The sequence below is a fragment of the Delphinus delphis genome, chromosome 18, assembly GCF_949987515.2.
Source record: "Delphinus delphis chromosome 18, mDelDel1.2, whole genome shotgun sequence".
NCBI classification, from domain to species: domain Eukaryota; kingdom Metazoa; phylum Chordata; class Mammalia; order Artiodactyla; family Delphinidae; genus Delphinus; species Delphinus delphis.
This window is the reverse complement of record NC_082700.1, coordinates 20,580,243-20,607,731: the sequence shown is the minus strand read 5'-3', so window position 1 is coordinate 20,607,731 and position 27,489 is coordinate 20,580,243. Positions and strand designations below refer to the sequence as shown.

Below are 27,489 nucleotides of genomic sequence, written 5' to 3'. Positions count from 1 at the left end.
TAAGAAAGTGAATAGTGAATACAAAACAAAATGTTCTGGGAATTCCAGGATGGTCCATTGGTTAGGACTCCACATTTCCACTGCAGGGGGCATGGGTTCAATCCCTGGTTGGGGAACTAAGATCCCACAAGCCAAAGGGAAAAAAACCCACAAAATGTTTTGCAGCACTATAGAAGTCAATATTTTCCAAAGCAATTGAAAATAAGAGGCACCCACCCAACCCTAGCCTTTGATATCCTCATAATGAATGTTATTTGTTGATGAAAGTAGGAAATTTAGTGGTCACTTCCTTATGATTTCAGAGAAATAGAATTTTAGAATTTTGAAGCTAGAAGGGAACTTAAAGAACTAATCCAACTTCCTTCTTTTAAAGGTACGGACATGGCAGGGAGAAACAGGGTAAGGGTGTTTTGCTGATCTGAGTCAAACTTCATAGCACTACGTTTAACCAAAAAGTTTCTTATCTAAATTATCTTCTGATTCAGATAGGCCTCCCCTCTAGTCAGTTTGAATTAATGAGCTTTTAGGAATACCACCTTTTAAATGAAGAGACATTTGTTAGAAATAAAGCAAACAACCTACCACACCAGTGTTTGGAGGCAAAGTTCCTGTTCAGGTCTGTTCCGATGCAAGAATTGTTTTCATGAAAAGAACGGTTCTTTCTCCACATTCGATTCTAAATAAACAAAACACAGGTAACCAGGGCAGCCATGTTTGCAGTTCAGGAAAGACACGACTTTTAAAGCCTAAGTGGACAGTGTTGTGTTTCTCTTCTTCAACTCCATCTCTTTATCCTGTCACTGTCTTCACAGTACTTCTTGCATAGCCCCTGTTCTATCCAGGTCTCAGCTGGGTTCACTCGAACTTGAATCAACTGAAATGGTGATATTTCATGAGCTTTGACCTATACAAAAAAACCATTTCATTTGGTTTTGCTAGGCTGCTTACTGGCCTTCTTATTTGGCCTTGTTTCCTTTAATTTTATGCATTGTCATTTTAAGTTCCTTCTGTGAAAAGTAAAATAACTTGGTGTTTCAACTCAAATTAAAACTATGAGTCACTTTTTTAATTGAAATGTATTTGACATATAACATTGCACAAATTTAAGGTGTTCAACATGTTGATTTGATACATTTACATATTGTAAGATGATTGCCATTTGGGGGATAGCACCTCTATCGTGTCACATAAATTATCATCTCTTTTTTGTGGTGGGAATAATTAAGATCAAGTCTTTTAGCAAGCTTGATGATTATAATACAAAATTGTTGAGTCATGAGTTTCAATGCTCTCTTTAGATTGAATTCAACACTCACTTAAAACCTATAGGAGGGGCTTCCCTGGTGGCGCAGTGGTTGAGAGTCTGCCTGCCGATGCAGGGGACGGGGGTTCGTGCCCCGGTCCGGGAGGATCCCACGTGCCGCGGAGCGGCTGGGCCCGTGAGCCGTAGCCGCTGGGCCTGCGCATCCGGAGCCTGTGCTCTGCAGCGCGAGAGGCCACAGTGGTGAGAGGCCCGCGTACCGCAAAAAAAAACCAAAAAAAAAACAAAAAAACCTTTAGGAGGCAGAGCTGTGCAGACACCTCTAGCCTGATGGCTCCTTTGATTGTACTGATTCAACTCTGGTTTTTAAACGTAATGCAAATACTCCATTGGGTTCTTTGGGTAATCTGGGAATTTGATCATGTAAACAGTTGCACAGACTTTGTTTAAGTTCTGGGTTGGGATGACATGGCACACTTTTCCCTATTCCACCAACACTTTCGCCAAGCCTCCCAGTCTGCTTCCAACCCCAGACCTGTGATTCTGGTAGCAACAGTTGTTCTGAGGAAATCAAGTTCTCACACTTCAGGGACTAACTGGCAGAGTTAAGATACAAAGGACAGTTGGGGAGTAAGAATATCTAAAAGGTGGCTGAATTCCACTGTGATTCCAGTGAAGGCATAAATTTATTGTAATAGCAACCTACAAATGTGACCATTTACTGAACACCAATTTTGTGTTAGGTACTATACTAGGTATTTCTCACTTACTTAGTTCAGGGTTTGCTCACTCCTATGGACAAACTTTTACTCACAGTATTTGTCTTCCCTGAGATGACTTTTTCATCAATCTCCTTCACTATTCCTATCTCTTCTGCTTAAATTACCCTCTACATAAAAAAATTCCTGTATAATTCCTTATGTATCTAATCACTGCAATTATTCTCATTCCCCTTAGTGTTTGTATGTGCTATTCAGGTAGGTTTCTCATATATGTTCAACTATGTTTTTATGTGCCCCTCATTAAATTAGAAAGGACTGTACTTCATATTGCTTGAGTAATTTTACATGAATCATGAGGTTGATGGATTAGAAATAGTAATGGTTTCCAGTATAGATGAGACGGACCATGATATTCATACTTACGTTCATGATTGAGTTAAAGGGTACTAGGATTAAATTCGCATATTGGTTAGAATGCAATTCTGCTACAATGCACGTTCGGTTAGAATGCTGTTCTAATTCTTGCAACTCAGGATTTTACAATCAAAATACCATTCAAACGATTCCTAGTAAGAATGAACGGATGTAGGTACTGCGTATCAAGGTAGGTAACATCACAAAAAGAGATACAGCCAGACATTGTGCACCTCCTGTTGGGAGACCACACTATCACAATGAAGTAGTCTTGCCAAAAACGTCAAACCTGAATCTTATAAAGCTTCTAGAATCCAAATATAAGGTTTTGGAAAATACAGAGGACAAAGGAACATGGAAAAGCAATTAGCAAATCCAGACAACAGGAAGCTCTTTTCTTCAATGAAAAAATTGCAAGGAAATAGAGAAAAAGAGAGATGGAGAGAGAATCTACAGATAAAAATAAAAATAAAAGCTATAAACCAATCACAATATATTAGCCTATTTGGATCCTGAACCAAAGAAATAAACTTTTTAAAAAGTTATGATACAATTGGAAATTTAAACACTGCTTGGAAATCTTATGCTAGTAAATAATTATTGTTCATTTTTAGGTATAATTGTACAGTTATTTTTTAAGACCTCTTTTAGAGAGGCATACTGAAATATTGATGAAATGATATGGTATCTGAGATTTGCTTCAAAATAATATGGGTAAGATAGAAGGGAGTTGGGGATATAGATGAAAAAAGATTGGCTAAAAAAAAAAAAAGATTGGCTATGAGTTGATTGGCTGTGTGATGGGAACATAGGAGTTTACCATACAATTATTCCCACTCATATATGTTTGAACTTTTCCATAATGAATTAAAAAAATGTTTTCATAATAAAACCATTATACCAGGGTCCAGGATTCTATAAATAATTCAGCCTATGTATCCTGTATCCCCTGTTCTGTTTTCTTTACCTTCACCTACCTTTTTCCATGTGTAGTCATAACCATCCACGTTAACCACCGGCATAACATAGAAATCCATGTGCCTCAGAAGACTGGTAGGCAGATTTTCTTGCTCATGGAAACGAGTTACCTACAAATTAAACCAAGTATATTTGATGATATATCTTTTATGTCCTTCTAAACTTAGTCTGTGTCTTCTTCTTTAACTGAGATATAATTGACATATAATCTTCAAGCAACACAGGTTTGAACTGTGTGGGTCCACTTGTATGCAGATTTTTTTCAGATTTTTATAGTACTACATGATCTGCAGCTCATTGAATCCACAGATGCAGAACTGTGGATATGGAGGGCTGACTGTAAAGTTATACATGGATTTTCAAGTGTAGGGAGGGTTGGCACCCCTCACCCCCGCATTGTTCAAGGGTCAACTGTATTAATTTAAGGTGTATAATATAATGATTCAAAATTTGCCTATATAGTGAAGTGATCACCACAATAAGTCTAGTTAATATCCACTAAACTTAGTCTATTTTTTTATTAAAAAAAATTTTCAGATGTTTAGATTTGCAGATTCAACTTTCAGGAAGAGTATTAATTCCTTGAAAAGTCTGAACTTAGGGTACTATGTTGCCAAGTGGTGGTAAATGCCCTGGACATGGGAACAATTGGTCTTCCTATTTATGGAGGCAGAAAATTCAACCATCTATTTTCTAAAACTTCCTTCAAGAAACAAAAAGAATTCTTTATTAAAGCCTAAAGCCCACTACAAAGATTTAAGGAAACAAAAACCTGTATTTCCACTCTTTTCACAATAAGTCATCTCAATCAAAGCTTAGACTAACCTTGTCTTATTCCCACACATGTCTAGATAATATTTTCTGCATTGTCCTTATAAGTTGTGAGCTAAATTTCTGCTAGAATCGAGTTCGTTTCCCAAGCATCAGATCATTTGGCTTTAAAGCCAGTGGTAGCTTTTCCTAGGTACCGGCTATGAGTTTCGTAACAGATATCATCTGACACTGCTCTTCTGTGCTTTAGAGTCATACCCAGCTTAGGGTCACATATTTTAACATGATCCAAGGACATCCACATTCCAACGACTGAGAAGTTCACTCCAAAATGACCAAATACAGACGCAGCAGAAGCACAAAGACAAATTTCAGCCAGTTAGATCATTTCATCTAGGGCCAAGCTTTGGTATAAGTTCTTCATTTGTGGCAACATTGTTACATTTTAATTTATGGATTAGTTCACAATTAGTTGTTGATTTAAACTTTACTCAAAAGACTTTGTTAAGTATTTTTTCATTGTTGATAAAAAGAAAATGTCTTTTTTAAAAATTGAAGTATAGGTGCTGTACAATTTTATATAAGTTACAGGTGTACAATATAGTGGTTCACAAAAAAAAAAAGAAAAAAGGAAACCATCAACAAAACTAGAAGACAACCTACTGAATGTGAGAAAATATTTGCAAATGATATGACCAATAAAGGGCTAATATCCAAGAAAAATGTCTTTTAAATCTTACCTTTGCTATAGCTAAAACTTTACCATCTTTTCTTTAAATATTTAAAATATTATATCCATATTTTCCTAGAACAACCATAATAGTCAAATTTAAATTATTTGCCATAGATAACCCCTTATTAAATATGAGAGAAAGGAAAGCAAAAGTACAAGTTACTTTTTAATCTACTATAGGTCAGAAACAAAAACTTAATGAAAAGGAAGTAATTTTATAGAATGAAAGAGGCAATCTTTTAAATAGTTGAGCGACTAGTTAATTACATTTTTATGCTACAAATTTGTAAATTTATGTTAGAGTCATTTTTCAGTAATAACGTGGCATTCATTATCAGAAAAAAAACATTAGGAGATCTTATTTTCTTTCAAATAATAAAGCATTTATCATTTTTATTTCTACAATGTTTGCTGAAATTTTAATAGATGTGCTATGGTTGGTTTCTTTTGTCCTTTTCACTCTCTTTATGGTTGGATGGGAGTCTTTCAGCAAAAAGTTAGTCTCTGAGAGATGATCAATGTTAGTCTGAGAATTTCTTGTCTCATAAGCAGGGCTCCGAACAGAATGGGTGAGTGAGGGCTGAAATATAGCCTATACTCTGTGTGTCAAGCCCTACCTTCATGTGTGGTTGCAGCTGAAATCCCAGAGGAAGGGGTGCTTAGCTTTTAACAGCTTTATTGAGATATAATTCACATGCCAGAAAATTCCCCATTTTTAAGTGCACAATTCACTGGATTTTATACCACAGAGTTATGCAACCATCACCACTATCTGTAGAATATTTTTATCACCCCGCCAACCAACACCAAAAACCAAAAACCCCTTAGCCATTAGGAATTACCCCGCTTCTCCTTTCTCCTCTTCCCCCAGCCTGGCAACCACTAATTAACTTTCTGTCTCTGTGGATCTGCCCATTCTGGACATTTCATGTAAGTGGAATAATAAAATATATGGCCTTTTGTGTCTGGCTTCTATCACTTAGCATAATGTTTTCAAGATTCATCCATGTTGTAGCATGAATCAGTATTTCATTCCTTTTCATTGCTGAATGGTATTCCATTGTATTCCATTTATCCACTCATAAGTTGATGGACGTTTGGATTGTTTCCACTTTTTGACTTATGAATAATGTTGCTTTGAACATTTGTAAACATACGTGTTCAAGTCTCTTGGCTATACACCTAGGAGTGGAATTGCAGGGTCAAATGGTAAACTTATGCTTAAACTTTTGAGGAACTGCCAAACTATTTTCTAAAGTGTCTGCACCATTTTGTGATCCCAACAGCAGTGGATGAGAGTTCCAATTTTTCCACACTCTTACCAATATTTGCTATTATCTGTCTTTTAAAAATTTTAGCCATCCTGGTGGGTATGAAGTGGTATCTCATTGTGGTTTTGATTCATATTTCCCTAATGACTAATGATGTTGAGCATCTTTTCATAATGCTTATTGGCTATTTGTATATCTTCTTTGGAGAATTGTCCTTTCAGATATTTTGCCCATTCAAAATTGTCTTTTATTTGTCTTCTTACTGTTTATTTGTAAAAGTTATTTATGTATTTTGGATATGAGTCCCTGATCATATATATGATTTGCAAAAATTTTCTGAACGGTTTTCATTTATTATAGAGGTTTACAGTCATTATAATTTTTACTTTTATGGTGTACTCTTTGTCTCATATATGGAGTTTTTGATGCCGAGGCCTTCTTCGGGGACAAAATTCCCTACTATGATATATGGGATAATACGATCTGCTCTGTAATGTTGCTTTATGTTCAATTTCTAAGGGCAGAATATGGCAAAAGGTATCTGCATAATTCAAATCAAAAGAAAAAAATTAATTGGGACTCAATTCCGATAATTGCTTCAGCTCTTTCTTTTACTTAGGAAACATACCACAATGGCATACTATTTCTTAATTATGTTCCAGTGTTTAGCACCAGCCAGAAATGTAGAAAGGATAAGACAGACAATCTTTAGTGTAATTTAAATGCTTAAAGTCTTGGTTCTCAAACTTAATATGCATAAAAGTCACCTGAGAAGATTGTGAAGATTGTAGATACCCGAGTCTCACCTCCAGACATTTTAAGTCACGAATTCTAGGATGTGACCTGGGAAAATGCATCTAAAAAACAGGCCAGTTGATTCTGATGCAAGTGGTTTTAGGCCACATATTGGGAAACTCTGGCTTAAGAGAATGTGAATACTTACAGAGGCTATGAACCACAAGCAGAAAGCAGGGGAGATCCACTCTCTGGCATGGATTCCACAGTCAATCCACATGGCATTTTTGGCCCTTTGTTCTTTCCTAGAAACCTGCACAGAGAAAATCAAAAAACAGTAATAAGACGCTTCAGGATAATAACTTCCATATATATAGTGCTTCTACTTAATCCTTTTAGCAAATCTATGAAATACGCATTATTCTCTGCATGCCTTTGAGAATTCTCAAGGGAAATTAAAAGCTGGTGTAATTAAAGGATAGTAGCTAAGGTCACATAGCTGATGAGGGTTGGGACTGAGGTCTGAAGCCAGGACTCGATTTAAAACTCTTTTTTCTTTAACTTTTATTTTTTTAAATGTTTACATTTTTTTATTGAAGTATAGTTGATTTAGTCTTGTGTAAAGCTCTTTTTATTCCCTCACAATCCCCCTGCGATACCAGAGCTGCATGAGGTGGGTGTAGAAGTAGACAGCAGAGAACTAGTGTTTCAGGCCATACCTTCACACTCTAGTTAGAATTAAGTGGTTATGTGTTGGGTACACAGCTTTCTGTGGGAGGGGTGGGACAGAGAAAGGCTTGGGAGAGGAAAGCCAGTGGTCCTAAATAAACTTGGATTCCCTCACCATTTTCCCCAGGTGCACACTCTTAATGTGTAGATTATTTCCCTATGTCACCCCAAAATAAGCACACATCTAGCTTCACGCCAATTTATTACCAACAGGTCTGGGGACAGGGGCCTCATTCTGATTTACCATCTGGGGGACTAGTGGAGCTGCCAGCTTTCTGGAATAAGAACTCCCCACCTTTCCTCCATGATAGGCTTTGATGTCTTCAGAAGAATTCTCAAAAACGCCTCCAGACAAAATGAATCATAATTCATTTGCTTTTAAATATTAGTTAGACACACATGTTAGAGTATGGAGGGAAGGGAGAAGAGTGTTGCAAAATCAAACAAATATGTGGAGTTGGAATTCCAAAACAAGAAAAAGAGAGAGTTCGATTTTTAAACTGCCATCTGTGCCACTCAGGGAGGTTCTTCTTAACTAACCCGGAGCTCGTGATATCCAATAAGAAGGCAAGTGAGAAAGTCAAATGGCTTTGGCCACAAAGGGTCAAATTGTACAAAGAGGAGAACTACCCAGCTGATTTAATCCACTCGGTGTAAAAGAAATCCTGAGCTGTCTGCACTAGTTGCCTTACTCGACCTTCTGTTTTATTGTGCTGAGCAAATTCTCTTGGTGCCGGTCCTGACGCTGGGTAGATGGAGGAATCCCAGAGACTCACATGATGTGCACATCCTTGGTTGAGTACGATTGGGAGTAATGCACGCAGAAAGCATGGTTCTCCAACATGTACATTAGGTCCCAGAAACACAAGTTCCAAAGAGTACACACAACACGGCTGAAAGTAAATGTCATGAGTGGGTAGGCCATGATTACACGGATCCAGTCTGGTTGACCAACTCGGCTGTCAAGAGGACCCAATTTTCCTACGTCTGCCTTGAGTGTGCACTGCAAGTTCTTGCCAGAACAGATGAAAACCCAGAAATCCTGAGTCAAAATCTTATCTTTGGATGATCGAAGAGGCCCACCTATCACAATTTAGATAATGTTGGGAAACTATGTATAAATTAAATGTTCCTAAATCGGATGTATTTTTCCAATGATTAATTTGTTTTCCAGAGCTTCTTTTTCATTTATTTATTTATTTTTTTTTCTTCCGGGGAAAGTGCGGTTAAAAAAACAGAACTGCAGAATTAGAACTTAACAGGCAGGAATTAGTTTAGTTTCACGGCTCCCAATATTCGTCCTGTGGCCACATTCATTGACTTTACTAAGGCCAATTTATTCAACTGAAAATAAAGAACCAGACAGGTGGTGACTGAGGCAAAAGCTATCATATCAGCCCTGCTGCCCCAAATCCCAGCATTGCCCTGGTTCCTATCCCTTCCTAAGTTTCGCTGTTCAACTCTTTCTTTGTTTCTAAAAACTGTATCGATGTCAATATTTGTTCAATCACAGATTCCCCTACTCTTTTTTTTTTTTGCCTAAGTCAGTTAGTCAGAGGTGGTGGTGTTAATAAAACAGGATTTGAAATTTAATCTAGACCACTCCCCTCATTTTATGAAGATAGGCATTAAAGCCCAGGAAGGTTAAATGGCTTATCTATGTCACAGAGTTGATACTGTTAGACCAACACTACATTAGTAAAGGAAAAAAATTTAAAGGTAATAACCAATCCCTAAATAGCTGGATAATAAAGTTGAGGAACACTTATAACACACATATTTCCAGAACTCAAAAAAAAAAAAAATCCAAGTAATAACAAGCACTGCTGGAGAATTAACACATCCCCCAAAGTTGAAAGGTCAACGACTCTTCCCCCAACATACCTTTAAAACATAAAGTGGGTACTTCTCATATGAGGATCCAATGTGGATTTTTTCAACCATATCAGGATACAACTCAGTCATAACTTCAATCCAAGAATAGATCTATCAGAGCAGAAACCAGCAGTCACAGAGCAAGTTCAAAGCATTTTCCTGACAAAGGAAACAGACCACTTCTTCGAGGAAGGGCAATCCTCGAAAACACTTGTATGTGGAGAGAATGAGGGACTAAAACACTTGGGGTAGGGTGTTTCTTCTGCTGTTTAGAAAAACCAATAAAACTAAAGTTTTGAAAAACATCAAGGTTTAGGGAAAAAGTACTAAGAAACTTACAACAAATTAGGAAAAGATAATCTTCAAAGCAGCGCTCCTTAAGTTATTTTTAAAGGCTCATCACATTGAATCCCTGCCTCTGTGCATGAAATCCTCTTTACCATTCAAGAGTTCATTTCTATATGGAATTTTTTTTTAAATATCCACTTTTCAAGAGTAACCTAAGGAAGTCCTGGGCGCTGCCTTTGAACAGGATAAATCGAGGTGTCATTATTTCTTACTGAAGACCTGTGGACTCACAACAAAATCTGTGAAATGATGAGAGGCAAAGGGGAAAACAGTCTGGAGAAGAAAAATTTCTCTTCTACCCAGGGAAGGAGTTTGATTCTGGACCTCTCTCCTGGGTGGAAGTCTAGTGGTCTGTGATTCTGTCAAGATTATGAAAGAAAAAACAAAAATTTCTGGGTCTGATTTTAGGCTAGTGCCCACCTGAAAGCAGGCATTGAATGATGGAGTCTGGCCATGTTTAATGTAGACTAACTTCTCAGGGGCGATTTTTAAACTTTTACACCTTCTGCAGTGGGAATGACCAACCCAATGGCCTTATCTCTGGGAATTTTTCTAGAGGTAACTTCAAATAGCAATCCTAGCTGATGGGAATGCGAGCACCGTTTGCCCTTGGATCCTCTTAGAGGAACATAACTAGGGTGAGTGGTATGTGGGAGTGGTTGCCTTGTGCCGAGAGTTCAGATGCTCCTGGAAGGCCTACCTGCTGCCAAGTACCAGTGCTGTCAGTGTCTGAGGTGCCGGAAATTTAACTATCAGGATTTCCTCATTGGGCCTCTGTTTACTGTGTTACTCCTCTAAGGCATGCATACACCTGAGAGAACTACTACATCAAACTATTTTGTGTTACAGCATTGATGGTTCAGTGGATTTCCTCCAACAGGGAGGCTGTGTTATATAAAGGCAGCTTTACGGAAAACATTATTCATTTCACAATCTGCGGTAATGATGGTCACATCCTTTGAATAACTCTCTTCTTTTGCCATTTGTTCTAAGTGATGTTTTTCAGTCATTTGTTTTTCTCCCCTGCAGGGGATTACTGAAAATTTCCTAGTGAGAGTCAATGACAAAAGAAACCCCTCTTGCCCCTCAAGTGAACATGTGGTGAGGACTGAAGGAGAGATCAGTGTTGAAGGGGAAGAAAGGACTTGGCAGAATTTCCGGGGAGCAAGATTGCCATGGTTCCTACAAACCTCTTAGAAAGGATCGGGCGTGGGAGCGAGGAGAGGTCCAAACTGTTTTCTGGAACATCATTGTAATGAAATGAATTGTGTCCCCCCTCAAATTCATATGTTGAAGCCTTAACCTCCAGTACCTTAGAATGTGACTGCATTTGGAGATAGGGCCTTTAAAGAGGTAATTAAGTTGAAATGAGGCTGTTGGTATGGACCCTAATCCAACCTGACTGGTGTTCTTATAAGCAGTGGAGATTAGCATGGACAGAGAGCCGCCAGGAATGTGCACACACAGAGAAATGGCCGTGTGAGGACACAGCAAGGAGGTAGCCACCTGCAGGTCAAGGAGAGAGGCCTCAGAATAAATCAGCCCTGCTGACACCTTGACCTTGGACTTCCAGCCTCCAGAACTGTGAGAGAGTAAAATTCTGTTGTTTAAGCCACTCCGTATATGTCACTTTGTTATGACCGACTAATACAGTGTATGGCAACCTAATACTTTTTCCTGCCGTGTCTTTCCAACTCTTTCCTGGGGTGAGGGTAAGAAAAAAATAAGCCCTTTGAACAAAGTATTTAAAATATACCAGAAAAAAAATTTTTTAATGTCCATATCCTTTATTGATTTATTTAGGCTACACCATGCAGCTTGTAGGATCTTAGCTCCTCGGCAGTGAAAGCACAGAGTCCTAACCACTGGACTGCCAGGGAATTCCCAGAAAAATGTTTTTAAATACCTCTGTATAAGGCATTCCACTCTTCCCACCAAACCCAACACAGCATTGACATAGTTAGGTTCTCCATTTGCAAATTGTGCCTACCCAGCCTCTCCACTCTGGACCCCAAGTTTGCTGATGCAGGGCTGATGTAGGAGGCTGGAGGGAGGTGGTCTAGGTGGAATAGACAGAGGCAAGGTAGGAGAGAGAAAGGAGAGGGTTGCAATTTTAAGAGCCCCGTCAACCAGCCAGGTACATCAATTCTAGAAGCACACTGAGTTCTGGTTTAACTAACTGGAAAAGAACAGATGCTTTTGAAGATTCAATAGAAAACTTTATTACTTAAGCCTTAGATGTCTTAAAAATATGGATATGGTTCTTAACAGTTTCTGGGCACCTAGCCAAAGAGGATAAAAATCCTTGTATTAAGGAATATAGCAGCATACTCCTATGAAAGAATAGAAGGTATCAAGGGATTTGTACTACTTGGAGTATATTATATTGAAAAGAAAGTACTCCAAGGGGTTGAACTAACAAATATGGGGAAATGGCTCTTAGAGTATGATGTGAAAGCTTACTGAGGCCAATTGAACACTGATATCTTGCTTAGGTTCCCTCTAGAAAAATCAGAACCTATAAGTACTAATAGGAAAAAACCCAATTTCTTAAATATTAAAACACAGGCATTATCAACATTATTATTATTACTATTATTACTTAAATAGGTTCTTTCTGAGAGGAATAAAATGCACTTAAATACTTTATTGTGTACTAAATATAAGTGAATAAATTCCTTTAATTCAGTGAGATAATATGGTGATTATTCAGTAAGAGTACAATTAGGATAATGGTCTAAGGAGACATGATTAATTGGACTGTTAATTTTTTTGTGGCAGTTTCAATAAAAAGGCCCTATTTTTAATTTCCTGTTGTTCCTTAGAATGCAGTGTTACTCCTAACAGAGATACTCTTAGCTATGGACAAACAGGCTGCTTAGAGGCAATTTCCAAAATACGATGCAATCTTCCCAGGGAAGATATCTACAAAAGGATGAATTACTTCTGTATAATCAACCTCATTGTGATTTTTTTTTCACCCTCTTCCACCAATTTTGATTCTCTAATAATTTCCCATGGCTGAAATGGCAAAGCTCGTTAAACGAAAATAGGAATTTTCCAGAGAAATGTGACAGCTTACCTCATTTAGTGAGTGATACTGTTCATAGTAGGAGGAGGAGGCCCGGGGGCTGATGGTGTCATTGGAAGTCTGCTGCCGGATAAGATCTTCCACATTTTCCAACAAGACCCTGGGTTATGAAACAGGGCATGAGCTGGTTGCCAAAGAGGGCTCTGATTTTCCTGCATGGCCCATTGCACGCACAACAGGTGAGCAAGGGGGAAAAGTCACTAAGAAATCTAACAAGCACAAGGTGAAAGCACTGCCAGCTAACATTATGATGAGCTGAAATACACAAGCCCTCTGGGTAGAGCCTCATGGGCATTGGAGGGATACTGGCTCCTATGGGGTATGTTTTCAGGGCCTCCAAAATCTCACCCCTTCTCCAACATTATGAACATTTCTCGACTGTGACTCATTAGTGTGTTTTATGTGAACATACAGGTTAATGGACAATGTTCTTCAGTCCAGAGGAACAATGTATTATTCTGTTTTCAGTTAAGGACCGAGGAGAAGCAGAAAGCCTTCTCATTTTATTTTTCCCTGTGAGTCACTGACCTACACCAGATGCATGTATAGGTATACATATGCATGTATAGGTTCTGCATGGCCAAAGTTGGTCAAATCTCTAGAGAAATAAGAACAGAGGAACAGGGAAGGTACAGGAAAGTGATCTCATTTAATTTCTCTTGCAAAGGATCACACAGTTAACTAGGCACAAACATCTTAATTAAGACAGACTGAAGCCATTCTGTTACCTGGGATGAACAATTGAAAGTTAGCTGTCATTCTAATAAAGCTTTCTTTACTTTTACTTAGGTCAGGGGGTAAAAGCCAAGCCTTTGACATCAGAAAGGTCTGAGTATGACTCCTAGCTCTGCCACGTTCCAGCTGGCTGACCTTGAGAAACTCCTTTGAAAATTTTTTCATACACACAATGAGGATAGTATTTACCTCACAGGATTAAATAAGGATTAAATGATACAATGTATAGAAAGGCTCAGCACCTTTCCAGGAAGGCAGAAAACACCAATAACATATTATTAATACTAATCATAGTGTATTATCCAAAGGTTGCCCATTGATACACAGAAGAGAGCATGGCCTTCAGGAAGTGTCAGGGCAGCAAAGGGACACTGGCGCTTGGGCAATGGATACAGAAAGGAGATGTGGACAGGAGACTCCAAAAGGAAGAAGGCATGGACTCTGAACAGAAATCATACCTAATGCAAATTTTAGTTTAGGGCCAGACATTCCAGAATGTTCACTGACCTTGTGAAGGAAGCAAAATCTCCTTCAGCAGCTGCTTTTTCAAGAGATACCACAAAGCCCACTAAAGTGAAGGACAATTTTGCTCCCCGAGTCCAGGCACAGAGTAGAGGAACTATAAGAAGGAAGCAACTGGGAGGAATGGTAAGAGGCTCCTCAGATCGTTGAGTCTCACAGTGCTTTGCAGATAAGGGACCAAGGTCATGAGAGGTAAACCACTTGTCCAGGGTCACAGAGCTAGCCCCTTGGGCTTCATCACCAATCTGTTCCAGAGATTTCCATGTTGCCATGTTTAATGTAAATATTTTTTCCAGGAAGCAATGACACCATCCACTAGTAAAATGCATCATAGGTGCTTAGAATAGCTGCTCAGTAAATAAGGAATCATGCCTCTACCTGAACGGAATTCTGCTCTCATTTAAACGGGCTTTCACGTTGCTTACATCAGACGCATTCACAAAAAAATGGACTTCTTTGCTCTTCGTAATAAATTCAGCTGTTACTGGCTGCCAGAGGACAATCTGCAGTTTCAAGGGGGAAAATTGATAAAAACAAAGACAGTTTTTCACATCATTCTCGTCTGTAGCTAAAGCCATAAAAGGGTTTTTATAAGGGAAGTAAAAAAGACATTCCTGGTGACTGGTCCCCATTTACACATGTGGTAGTGTAAGCATTTATTTTACAGGGGGCTAGTTTTATTCTTTTCTGTAACCCCAGTAGCTAAAGAGGGCCTGGAACTTACTAGGTACTCAATAAATATTTGGCGAGGCAACGAACTAATGAATGAATTCATGAATGAATATATTTATGGCCCAACTGTAGAACTGGATGTGTATGTCACATGTTTAAAGAGAAACGAAAGTTTGTCTAGAAAGTTGATTAAATGTTGCTTTTCTTTAATAAAAATTCCATATCCTTGATACTATTATGCCTTTTCTTTAATCTAATTGCCTTTGGGAAATGTCTTCCCATACATAATATTTACATTTTTTTTCTAGTTTACTGAGCTTTTTTAAAGCACTTTCACACTCATTGCCTTTGATCATTATAACAACATTTTGCCATAAACCAAGCAGGTGTTATTATTTTCATTGTTCAGATGAAGAAATTAAGGCTCGAAGCTAAGTCGCCTAAAAGCACACACCAAGAAGTGGAAGAACAAGATCTAAGTCCTGAATCTCAGATGCTTCCTCTGGCGGTATTTCCTCTGTCCACGGTGTGGTGGCTGTGAGGACACGCCGGGCAGCTCTTCTGTTGGGAGGGGCTTAGTTCACTAACCTTCCCCACCGTTGTCCCTCTTGATTCCCCCTGGCTTCTCCAGGGCTGCAGCCAGCCAGTGACAGAGCACTGCGGGTGTATTATTGCAGCCCCGTTCCTGCTAGATTACGGTCTCCTCTTACAGATGTCTTTGGCTTAAGGACTTATCATGGTCCGGGCAAACCTTCCTTGGGACTGCCCTGTGGTCTAGAGGTTGTCCACACACAACCCTCCTTTCTGCACACATGTCAGAGCTGCTTGATGGTCTGGGGGTACTCCCTGCCACCTCCAGCTCCCTCCTCTTCATCCTTCACAAGCAGCCCCCATAACAAGTCTCACACATCTCTAATATAGTTTTGACCTCTGCTTCTCAGAGAGCCCTAACCCAACAACCATGGAGCCATCAATATTCTATCAGGATATTTTGTAATGTATCAGTTTTCTATTTTCTGGGGAGTTGAGTCCCAGGCATGAAAATTTTAATAAATTTTCCTTTGTGTTTTTGATGCTTACACCTTGGTTAAGTATTATTGCTTTTTAAACAAAGATCTATTGGATTTCTGTTACTGTAGCATCTTTGTAAGTACCCCCCCCCTTTTATTCTTTGGTGCTGAAACCCAGGAATGAACCAGTAAGTTCACACTTTCAATGCCTAGGTACTGTCATGTAATTTGCTGAAAAGCCAATAGCATAAATGAAGAAAGTTTGATTTGGGGAACCAGTAAAATCATATGATTATGGGAAGGAGAAGAAGGCTACAAGGAGAGGGGTTTATACCAGCTGTATATAAGTCAGACGACATATAGGAGAGAACATGGCACACCAGACTTGCATAAAATATAAACAATAAGAAGATAAATGAGGGAGAACTTACCTCGTATGTTGTAGTAGTATTCTGCAGAATTTGAACTTGCCTGGACGTTCTAGGAAGAGCAGTTAAAACCTGGCCACTGGGGGAAAAAATAAAGCAGGAGTTTGATCTTAAACAAAAAGTGAAAATAAGATAAATTATATTGGGAGGGGCTTCTAGGAAATTGTAAAAAGGAAACAAAATGTTGAAAGAAAAGAGGATCTCACCACAGATTTTAAAATAACCTTAGATTTTGCTTCCAGTCAAGATGGAGAAACAGGGACCAAGTTTACCCTCCTGCTTGAAACAAATAAAACACTGGACAATGTATGTCACTCAAGAAATTGAACATCTGTAATATGACGAAACATTGTATCCTGGATTGGGTCTTGGAACAGAATCGTGGAAAAACTGGTGTCATCTATAGAAAGCCTGCAGTTTTGTTAAGTGTAGTGTACCAATGTTGGTTTCTTAGTTTTGACAAACATACCATGATAATATAAAATGCAGGCGAAACTGGGTGCACGGTATAGAGAAACTCTCTGTAATATCTTTGCAACCTTTCTGTAAATCTAAAAATATTTCAAATAAAATTTTATTTAAAAAATAAAACAAAATCATGTACTGAGAACTCCAGAAGCACAAAAGTTTATGATAATTTCTGCTTGTCATTATGAGCAAAGGCTTCATGGAAGAGGTAACTGGGTAAGTAAGCAGTGTAATGGCAGACTGGCAGGAGACAAAAGGGCATTGTTGGGGAAACGGCAAGCTGTTTATTTTTGCCAAGTGTAGGATTTAGGTATTTAGGGCAAGAGAAGAATGGTAGCCAAACAGAAGTGAGTTTGGAAACTTATGTTAGTTCTCCCCTAGAGAAGTTTTCCAATGCACGCTGAGAAATTTGGCCTTTATCTAGCAGGCAATTAGGAGTTAGAAAGTGACATCATTTGACTTGTGATTTACAAGAATAATTTTGATGCCAGGGTGGAGGATGGTTTATTTTGGAAAGCCTGATGAAAAGATTCTAAACTCTGGAAATGAGCCTATGGAGACTTTATATCAAAAAAGAGAAGGAGGAGCTCCCAGAAACAATAGATTCAGAGATTTGGTGCCAATCACTGGTACAGTTAAGCGTAAACTATTCAACTAGTGATAAATGACATATGTCCAAGGATATGTATCACAAGATGATTCACAGTAAGAATAACTGGGAACCACATGAGCGCTTATCAGTAACAGAATTGTTGAATGTTGGTGATGTCTCCACATTCTAGAATGTTTTGTAGCCATTATAAAGAAAGAGTTAGTTAAAATAGTTAACTTGGGGGAGATTTACGTGATGCATTAAGAGAAAGAAGCAAGAAGTGAGTGGAGAATTGTAAGAAATATTATCCCATTTTTGTAAAAAAATAAGTTAGAAAGAAAAAGGAAACTTATAAGTGTTAAAAGCAGGAGAAAACAGCTTCATCCATGAGAGAGCAGACAGCAGAAGCAAGAAGAACTACAATCCTGCAGCCTGTGGAACAAAAACCACATTCACAGAAAGATAGACAAGATGAAAAGGCAGAGGGCTATGGACCAGAGGGAGGAACAAGATAAAACCCCAGAAAAACAACTAAATGAAGTGGAGATAGGCAACCTTCCAGAAAAAGAATTCAGAATAATGATAGGGAAGATGATCCAGGACCTCAGAAAAAGAATGGAGGCAAAGATCGAGGAGATGCAAGAAATGTTTAACAAAGACCTAGAAGAATTAAAGAACAAACAAACAGAGATGAACAATACAATAACTGAAACGAAAAACACACTAGAAGGAATCAATAGCAGAATAACTGAGGAAGAAGAACGGATAAGTGACCTGGAGGACAGAGTGGTGGAATTCACTGCTGCGGAACAGAATAAAGAAAAAAGAATGAAAAGAAATGAAGACAGCCTAAGAGACCTCTGGGACAACATTAAATGCAACAACATTCATATTATAGGGGTCCCAGAAGGAGAAGAGAGAGAGAAAGGACCCGAGAAAACATTTGAAGAGATTATAGTTGAAAACTTCCCTAATATGGGAACGGAAATAACCACCCAAGTCCAGGAAGCGCAGAGAGTCCCATACAGGATAAACCCAAGGAGAAACACACTGAGACACATAGTAATCAAATTGGCAAAAACTAAAGACAAAGAAAAATTATTGAAAGCAGCAAGGGAAAAACGACAAATAACATACAAGGGAACTCCCATAAGGATAACAGCTGATTTCTCAGCAGAAATTCTACAAGCCAGAAGGGAGTGGCATGATATACTTAAAGTGATGAAAGGGAAGAACTTACAACCAAGATTACTCGACCCAGCAAGGATCTCACTCAGATTCGATGGAGAAATCAAAAGCTTTACAGACAAGCAAAAGCTAAGAGAATTCAACACCACCAAACCAGCTCTAAAGGAACTTCTCTAAGTGGGAAACACAAGAAAAGATAAGGACGTACAAAAACAAACCCAAAACAATTAAGAAAATGGTCATAGGAACATACATATTGATAATTACCTTAAACGTGAATGGATTAAATGCTCCAACCAAAAGACACAGGCTTGTTGAATGGATACAAAAACAAGACCCATCTATATGCTGTCTACAAGAGACCCACTTCAGACCTAGGGACACATAAAGACTGAAAGTGAGGGGATGGAAAAAGATATTCCATGAAAATGGAAATCAAAAGAAAGCTGGAGTATCTATACTCATATCAGATAAAATAGACTTTAAAATAAAGAATGTTACAAGAGACAAGGAAGGACACTAATGATCAAGGGATCAATCCAAGAAGAATATATAACAATTGTAAATATATATGTACCCAACATAGGAGCACCTCAATACATAAGGCAACTGCTGACATAAAAGAGGAAATCGACGGTAACACAATAATAGTAGGGGTCTTTAACACCCCACTTACACCAGTGGACAGATCATCCAAACAGAAAATAAACAAGGAAACACAAGCTTTAAATGACACAATAGACCAGATAGATTTAATTGTTATTTATAGGACATTCCATCCCAAAACAGAAGATTACAATTTCTTCTCAAGTGCACATGGAATATTCTCCAGGATAGATCACATCTTCGGTCACAAATCAAGCTTCAGAAAATTCAAGAAAATTGAAATTGTATTAAGCATCTTTTCTGACCACAACACTACGAGGTTAGAAATCAATTACAGGAAAAACTGTATAAAACACAAATACATGGAGGCTAAACAGTGTGCTACTAAATAACCAAGAGATCTCTGAAGAAATCAAAGAAGAAGTTTAAAAATACATAGAAACAAATGACAATGAAAACACGATGACCCAAAACCTATGGGACACAGCAAAAGCAGTTCTAAGAGGGAAGTTTATAGCAATTCAATCTCACCTCAAGAAACAAGAAAAATCTCAAATAAACAATCTACCCTACACTTAAAACAACTAGAGAAAGAAGAACAAAGAAAACCCAAAGTCAGTAAAAGGAAAGAAATCATAAAGATCAGAGCAGGGGCTTCCCTGGTGGTGCAGTGGTTGAGAGTCCGCCTGCCGATGCAGGGGACACGGGTTCGTGCCCCAGTCTGGGAAGATCCCACATGCCGCTGAGCGGCTGGGCCCATGAGCCATGGCCGCTGAGCGTGCGCGTCCGGAGCCTGTTGCTCCGCAACGGGAGAGGCCACAACAGTGAGAGGCCCGCGTACCGAAAAAAAAAAGATCAGAGCAGAAATAAATGAAATAGAAACAAAGAAAACAATAGCAAAGATCAATAAAACTAAAAACTGCTTCTTTGAGAAGATAAACAAAATTGATAAACCCTTAGCCAGACTCATGAAGAAAAAAAGGGAGAGGATGTAACTCAATAAAATTAGAAATGAAAAATGAGAAATCACAACTGACACTGCAGAAATACAAAGGATTATAAGAGACTACTACAAACAACTATATGCCAATAAAATGGACAATGGTGAAGAAATGGACAAATTCTTGGAAAGGTACTATTTTCCAAGACTGAACCAGGAAGAATTAGAAAATATAAACAGACCTAACATAAGTAACAAAACTGAAACCATAATTAAAAATTTTCCAACAAACAAAAGTCCAGGACCAGATGGCTTCACAGGCAAATTCTATCAAATATTTAGAGAAGAGCTAACACCGATCGCTCTCAAATTCTTCCAGAAAATTGCTGAGGGAGAAACACTCCAAAATTCATTCTATGAAGCCACCATCACCCTGATACCAAAACCAGAAAAAGATATCACAAAAAAAGAAAATTATAGACCAATATCACTGATGAACAGAGATGCAAAAATCCTGAACAAAGTACTAGCAAACAGAATCCAACAACACATTAAAAGGATTATACACCATGATCAAGTGGGATTTATCCCAGATATGCAAGGATTCTTCAATATACGCAATATACGCAAATCAATGCACACTAACAAACTAAGGAGTAAAAACCATATGATCATCTCAATAGATGCAGAAAAAGCTTTTGAGAAAACTCAACACCCACTTATGATAAAAACTCTCCAGAAAATGGTCATAGAGGGAACCTCCCTCAACATAATAAGGCCATATATGTCAAACCCACAGCAAGCATCATACTCAATGGTGAAAAACTGAAAGCATTTCCACTAGGATCAGGAACAAGACAAGGATGTCCACTGTCACCTCTCTTGTTCAACATAGTTTTGGAAGTCCTAGCCACAGCCACAAAGGAGGCAAGAACATACAATGGAGAAAAGACAGCCTCTTCAATAAGTGGTGCTGGGAAAACTGGACAGCTACATGTAAAAGAATGAAATTAGAACACTACCTAACACCATACACAAAAGTAAACTCCAAAGGGATTAAATAAAGCCTTAAATGTAAGACCAGACAGTATAAAACTTTAGAGGAAAACATAGGAATAACACTCTTTGACATAAACGGCAGCAAGATCTTTTTTGACCCACCTCCTAGAGTAACAGAAATAAAAGCAAAAATAAACAACTGGGACTTAATTAAATCTAAAACCTTTTGTTCAGCAAAGGAAACAAAACAAAAAGACAGCCCTCAGAATGGGAGAAAGTATTTGCAAATGAAACAACAGGCAAAGGATTAATCTCCAAAATATACAAACAGCTCATGGAGCTCAATATCAAATAAACAAACAACCCAGTTAAAAAATGGGCAGAAGACCTAAATAGACATTTCAGCAAGGAAGACATACAGATGGCCAAGAGGCACATGAAAAGATGCTCAACATCACTAATTATTACAGAAATGTAAATCAAAACTACAATGAGGTATCACCTACACCAGTCAGAATGGCCATTATCAAAAAAGCTAGAAACAATAAATGCTGGAAAGGGTGTGGTGAAAAGGGAACCCTCCTGCACTGTTGGTGGGAATGTAAATTGATACAACCACTATGGAAAACAGTATGGAGGTTCCTTAAAAACCTAAAAATAGAACTACCATATGACCCAGCAATCCCACTACTGGGCATATACCCTGAGAAAACCATAATTCAAAAAGAGACATGTGCCACAATGTTCATTGCAGCACTATTTACAATAGCCAGGACATGGAAGCAACCTAAGTGTCCATCAACAGATGAATGGATAAAGAAGATGTGGCACATATATACAGTGGAATATTACTCAGCCATAAAAAGAAACGAAATTGAGTTATTTGTAGTCAGGTGGATGGACCTAGAGTCTGTCATACAGAGGGAAGTAAGTCAGAAAGAGAAAAACAAATACCATATGCTAACGCATATATATGGAATCTAAAAAGAAAAAAATGGTACTGATAAACCTAGTGGCAGGGCATAGAGGTAGGCATAGAGAATGGACTTGATGACATGGGGTGGGAGGGCAAAGCTGGCGCGCGATGAGAGTAGCATCGACATATATACACTACCGAATGTAAAATAGTTGGCTGGTGGGAAGCAGCAGCACAGCACAGGGAGATGGGCTCGGTACTTTGCAATGACCTAGAGGGGTGGGATAGGGAGGCTGGGAGGGAGGCTCAAGAGGGAGGGGATATGGGGACATGTGTATGCATATGGCTGATTCACTTTGTTGTGCAACAGAAACTAACACGGTATTGTGAAGCAATTATACTCCAATAAAGATCTATTTAAAAAAAAAGGATAATCAACAAGGACCTGCTGTATAGCACAGGGAGCTCTGCTCAATATTATGTACCAACCTAAATGGGAAAAGAATGTGAAAAAGAATAGATGTGTGTATATGTATAACTGAATCACTTTGCTGTACACCTGAAACTAACACAGCATTGCTAATCAATTATACCCCAATATAAAATAAAAAGTTAAAAAAAAATAGAGGCTGAATTTCAATTTCGCACAAAGGAAATTTTGTGTTGACTAGAAGATAAGATGCTTGGGCGTTTTTCATATGTATTAGAAGACAAGAAAGTAACAGAGTTAGTCAACAGAAGGGGAAAGAAAATGTAAAGGTAAAAAATGTGTTATCTAAATGGGTCTCTTTCTTAAGGAGAAAAAAAATTAAGGAAATATAAAAAATAAATTAGGAAATGTGGAGGAGTAAAATTATGGGGATATAAATTTACCATAAAATATATTAATATGTCCAAGTTCAAACTGTGGTGAGCTGGACTCTTCCTATCTCAAGTTTGACAAAAGTGCCAACACAACAGAATCAAATAATGAGATCGGAGTCAGTCAGAGGCTATGAAACCCAGGCATGGAAACTGGTTTTAACCACACAGGCTAGTTGGGTTTTATCAACAGGATGCTGCGAAGGCCCACAACAAAACCAGACTGAACCAGCGAGATCCTAGATAGAGGGCAAAATAGGCTAAAGGTCACAGCTTTCCTGAACTTGATTTATCTCTGTGTTTGTTTCAAAAGTACCTGGTGTTCGGCAGCGATGTTTTGCAGCTGTACTTTGAGAGATACACAACGGTCAACCGCCCCGAACCGGCTCTGACTTGACCACAGGAACACACCTACGTAGACGAAATCTGGAGGTGTCAGAGAATGCGCTTTGCTTCATCACCATGCTTATATCTCCGCCCTAAGAGGGGATTTGTACTCTGCGAGCAGTTTGTGCCGTGCGCAAAGGAGCATGGAAGACTGCGCATGCCTGGCTGCCCCGGGAAGTCTCCGCCCCCTTCCTCGAGCCCAGACGACCTCTCTGCCTCCTAACCCTTAAAGTTCCCTTACTGCCCTCCCTTCTGGGAGAAGGTGCCTTTAGAGCTCGAGCTCCCCTTTTCCATTCTCTGGCCATTGAGTAAAAGCCTGTCTTGCTTGCACCAAACAGTTTCATCATTGGCAGCACAAACCTGAGCCGGAAAGAGCTCCCTGACCCAGCCAGGGGGGCTTCGGTTCAGCCGGGGCCCCAAGAGGGGGGGGCCTCACATCTCATTCGGTAACAAGATCACCTTATGTAGGGCTTACCATTTTTCCAAATCAGTTTCCTGGCTCCGTGCCCCCTTAAGGCAGAGAGAGGATGTGAAAAGTGTTCAGAGGGGAGACAGGGGGAGAATTTGTGAGTGTATTTCTTTGCATCAAATTGTTGCGATTCTGTGAAGCCCCACTCTCCCAAAGGGGATGAAGTTTGGGCATGTTACTTCCTTCAACTCAGCCTACTGCGGGGGAGGATGGGTGACTAAGCATGTTCCCTCAAGTTTAACTGACACAAGCACCGGTGCCTGACTTGCTTCTGAGAAAGCTAAACCTGCATGGGCTGGCCTCCAGTTGACTAGATTAGCCATGAATATCAGAAGAAAAGGCACTTCATGTTATGTATTCGTTATGGCTCAGATGCCGTCCAATAGCGCCACCTAAAGGAGTGGAGAGCTCACATCAGCAAGAACCTGGAGGTGAAGGCAAAATTCTTAGAATGAAAGATGGAGTCACAAGTGGCTACCTAGGAACAGCTGCCTCTATCCTGGTCTGCAGAATTTCCCAGCAAGGGAATCTCAGAAATCTCTAAGAACTTAAAACCCAAGAAACGGACTAATGAGAAAAGGAGTCAGGTGTGTGTGTGTGTGTGTGTGTGTGTGGAGAGGGGTGAGGAGTTGTTTTCCTACAAAGATTGAGATATTTGAATAATGCCTTGGTTGGAGTAGACATTCTAGTTTCTGAATTGAGGTTTGCATTTCAACATGACCCAAGGACTACCAATTACTTAAGAGTGGGCTAAAAAGCCATAGAATTTTCTAACTTTCCATGCAAGGGCGGGGAAAGATTACTCTGACACATAGAATATATTGGGACAATGGGAGATGAAAAATAAAGGTGTGGGTTTTTTTTGTTTGTTTTAATTTTTATTGGAGTAAAGTTGATTTACAATGTTGTGTTAGTTTCAGGTTTACAGCAAAGTGAATCAGTTATATATATCCACTCTTTTTTATATTCTTTTTCCATATAGGTCATTACAGAGTATTGAGTAGACTTCCTTGTGCTATACAGTAGGTCCTTATTAGTTATCTATTTTATATATAGTAGTGTGTATATGTCAATCCCAATTTATCCCTCCCCGCTTCCCCCCCACCTTAAGTTTGTTTTCTATATCTGTATCTATTTCTGTTTTGTAAAGATGTGTTTTGATGATGACTCTGAAGGGATACAGTTACAGATGTAACCAATAACCATTTAGGAAAAAAAAAAGGCTTGCACCAAAAATAAAGTTAAAAATACAAGCACAGTGAGATAACAGGTCACTTTACACAAAAAGTAAAACGAGGCTCAAGGAGGGCTCAAATTGTTCAAGACTGCATGACTCGTAAGTAGCAGACCTGAGGTTTCAACTCAACTCTCCAGCTCCTGGGCTTTTAATACCTAGGCAACATTTCCTCTGCTGCTTCCCCTCTAAGAATATGATTATGGTTCTCAAGGTCTGTTCCCTGCTGTGGTTTACAGGGATGAGTCACACTCGCCATAGCTCTCAAAGATGATTTTTGAAGTTAAAAAGCTGGTGAGATGGCTCTGAACAATGGAATATAGCCCAAGGCTGCAGTTTTGTTTTATGCATTACAGCATTTTAAAGCCACTAGTGCCCTGTTCTCTAAGATGAAAGTAATATATCAGTAGGAGCTAAGTCAAAGAGAACAAGCTGGTCTCCAGGTGGCAGACAGTATATAGAGTCAACAAAAGGAGCTCTTCCTGTGGTCTATTAATAATTCAAAAGCCTCCTCCACTCTCCTCCAACTCCTTTTCCTTCTTTTCATCCTATTTCATCTTCTTTCCAAATAAACAGCCTCAGCTGACTGGCCACACTTAGGTAATCAGAGCACAATGCAATTAATGACTGTTTACAAGATTCTTGCTAGTATTTTTTCTACCCTTTATAGTGTTTGGCCTTTAAAATCAAGTGAACATGGAGACTTTTTTTTTTTTTTTGGCTGTCTTTCTCTCTGACATATGGTATTTATGCCTTTAAAACTTTTTTTGTTTTCATTCCAGAACCTTTTACTGATGAGATTTATCAAAATGCAACTGCAGATCCGCCATTGATTGTCTGAACACAAAGTGCTATTAGGAGAGTGATCATGACAAGAAAACAGTAACAAAGAGCAGCTTTAAAAAAAGCCAGACCCTTAGCTCTTTTTAGGAGGGGTTATATTTTTTACCCCCAGAAATAATTCATCAAAGTCTGTCGCCCTGAATAAAATTAGAGTTTTCTTTTAGCTTTGGTAATAGGCAAGTCGTGGAAAAGCAATGCTCAGAAACATTTGGTAAAAAAAGTATATATATATATATATATATATATATATATATATATATATATTTTTACTCACAGAAAGAGAGTTTGCGATTTTATTTCTAGTGGAGGAATGGGACCCAGGAATCAGATATGCATCTGCCCACAGAGCTGCAGTTCCCCTTCTCCAGTACATGGGGACCATTACAATAGGTACGAAGTATTAAATATTTTCAACATGATATTATTTGATTAAAATATAGTCATAGTCTCACCCCCTCTCTTCAAGCATAGGTATCAATCAGACTTCAAAGCATATGCTGAAGCAAAAAATAGTAAGAAGAGCCATGCGTGAGGGAATTTTTCTCATTCATTTCTTACTATTTTCTTTGTGTATTTCCTTTATTTGCCTAACGTGTAGTTCCACTGAACTGTTATAAGCTTATTCGTTTTGCAGCAACATGGTCAAGCTTTGGTATATCTTGCTAGTGGTTGTCTTATCAAGGAGTTTAGTTTACTATATGATGCAGATGGTGGTCTGTAGGTGAGCCTGCTAACCTCTGACACAGCCAGCTGTTATGATGCTTGTGCCAGGCTGCCGCTGAGGCCACCTTTAGACCTGCCGTAGTGAGGACCTTGAGACTGGACTTGCAGCCCCGGCCTCTCTTCCAGGCTACCTTCCAGACTGCCTGTCTCTGTCAATTCACTGTGACTAAATCAGACCTCCCTTCAAATTGGCTCTCTTCCTAATTTCTATAATTTTTAGAGGCAATGCTGTGCAGTGAAAAGAGTAGAAATGAGGTGAAAATGGGGTTGATTACAAACTCAACATTTGTTGTTTGATTGGGAGCCAGTGTTCTTCTCCCTGAGGCTTATTTTCCTCCTCTGTAAAGTGTCAGTAAAAAAGACTGGAGGATTGTGGGCACTTAACAGGTTAACATTTCTAAGTGCCTATCCCAGTGCCTGGGACAACACAGATGGTGAATATCACTCACTTCCTCCCCTTTCCCTCTCTGGCAACGGCACTGCCATTGCCTACAGTGTCCAGGTTGAACATGTTGAGAGCAGTTTTTCTCCTTCCCTCTCCTTTACCCTTAATTAAAGCCAACTGCCAAGTAATTGGATATTAGAACTAGCAAGAACCTTAGAAATCATAGCCATCTGATTTATTGACAATACATAGAGACATAAGTCACCAATTCTCCTAGCAATTTGTCTCCCGTGTCAATTTCAGTAACAATCATTTGGTCATGAAATTTGTTACTTGATACTTGGCGATTATATTCAACAAAAAAGAATCAACCAACTCTTCTTAGTTTAGTAATGATGGGCAAACACAGCTTCCAACTCACAAGTCAAACTTTTTTTTGTGGCCGTGCTGTGCAGCTTGTGGGATCTTAGTTCCCCAACTGGGGATTGAACTCGGGCCCTCAGCAGTGAACTTGAGTCCTAACTACTGGACCGCCAGGAACTTCCCAAACTCTGTTTTCTTAAATGCTGTCCTATGGCTCTTT

At 38.9% G+C, this 27,489-nt stretch overlaps 1 protein-coding gene across 1 annotated transcript in view; it reads right to left on the bottom strand.

The window, feature by feature from the left end:
• CPB2 (carboxypeptidase B2) overlaps nucleotides 1-27,489 on the bottom strand; it is a 40,004-nt gene that overhangs the window by 11,432 nt on the left and 1,083 nt on the right. Inside the window, exons 2-8 of the mRNA XM_059996263.1 lie at nucleotides 16,299-16,374; nucleotides 14,564-14,688; nucleotides 12,920-13,028; nucleotides 9,499-9,600; nucleotides 7,094-7,198; nucleotides 3,375-3,485; nucleotides 583-676 (exon numbers count right to left, since the gene is read on the bottom strand). Coding sequence (XP_059852246.1) covers nucleotides 583-676; nucleotides 3,375-3,485; nucleotides 7,094-7,198; nucleotides 9,499-9,600; nucleotides 12,920-13,028; nucleotides 14,564-14,688; nucleotides 16,299-16,374 — 722 coding nt within the window. The remainder of the gene's footprint in view (nucleotides 1-582; nucleotides 677-3,374; nucleotides 3,486-7,093; nucleotides 7,199-9,498; nucleotides 9,601-12,919; nucleotides 13,029-14,563; nucleotides 14,689-16,298; nucleotides 16,375-27,489) is intronic.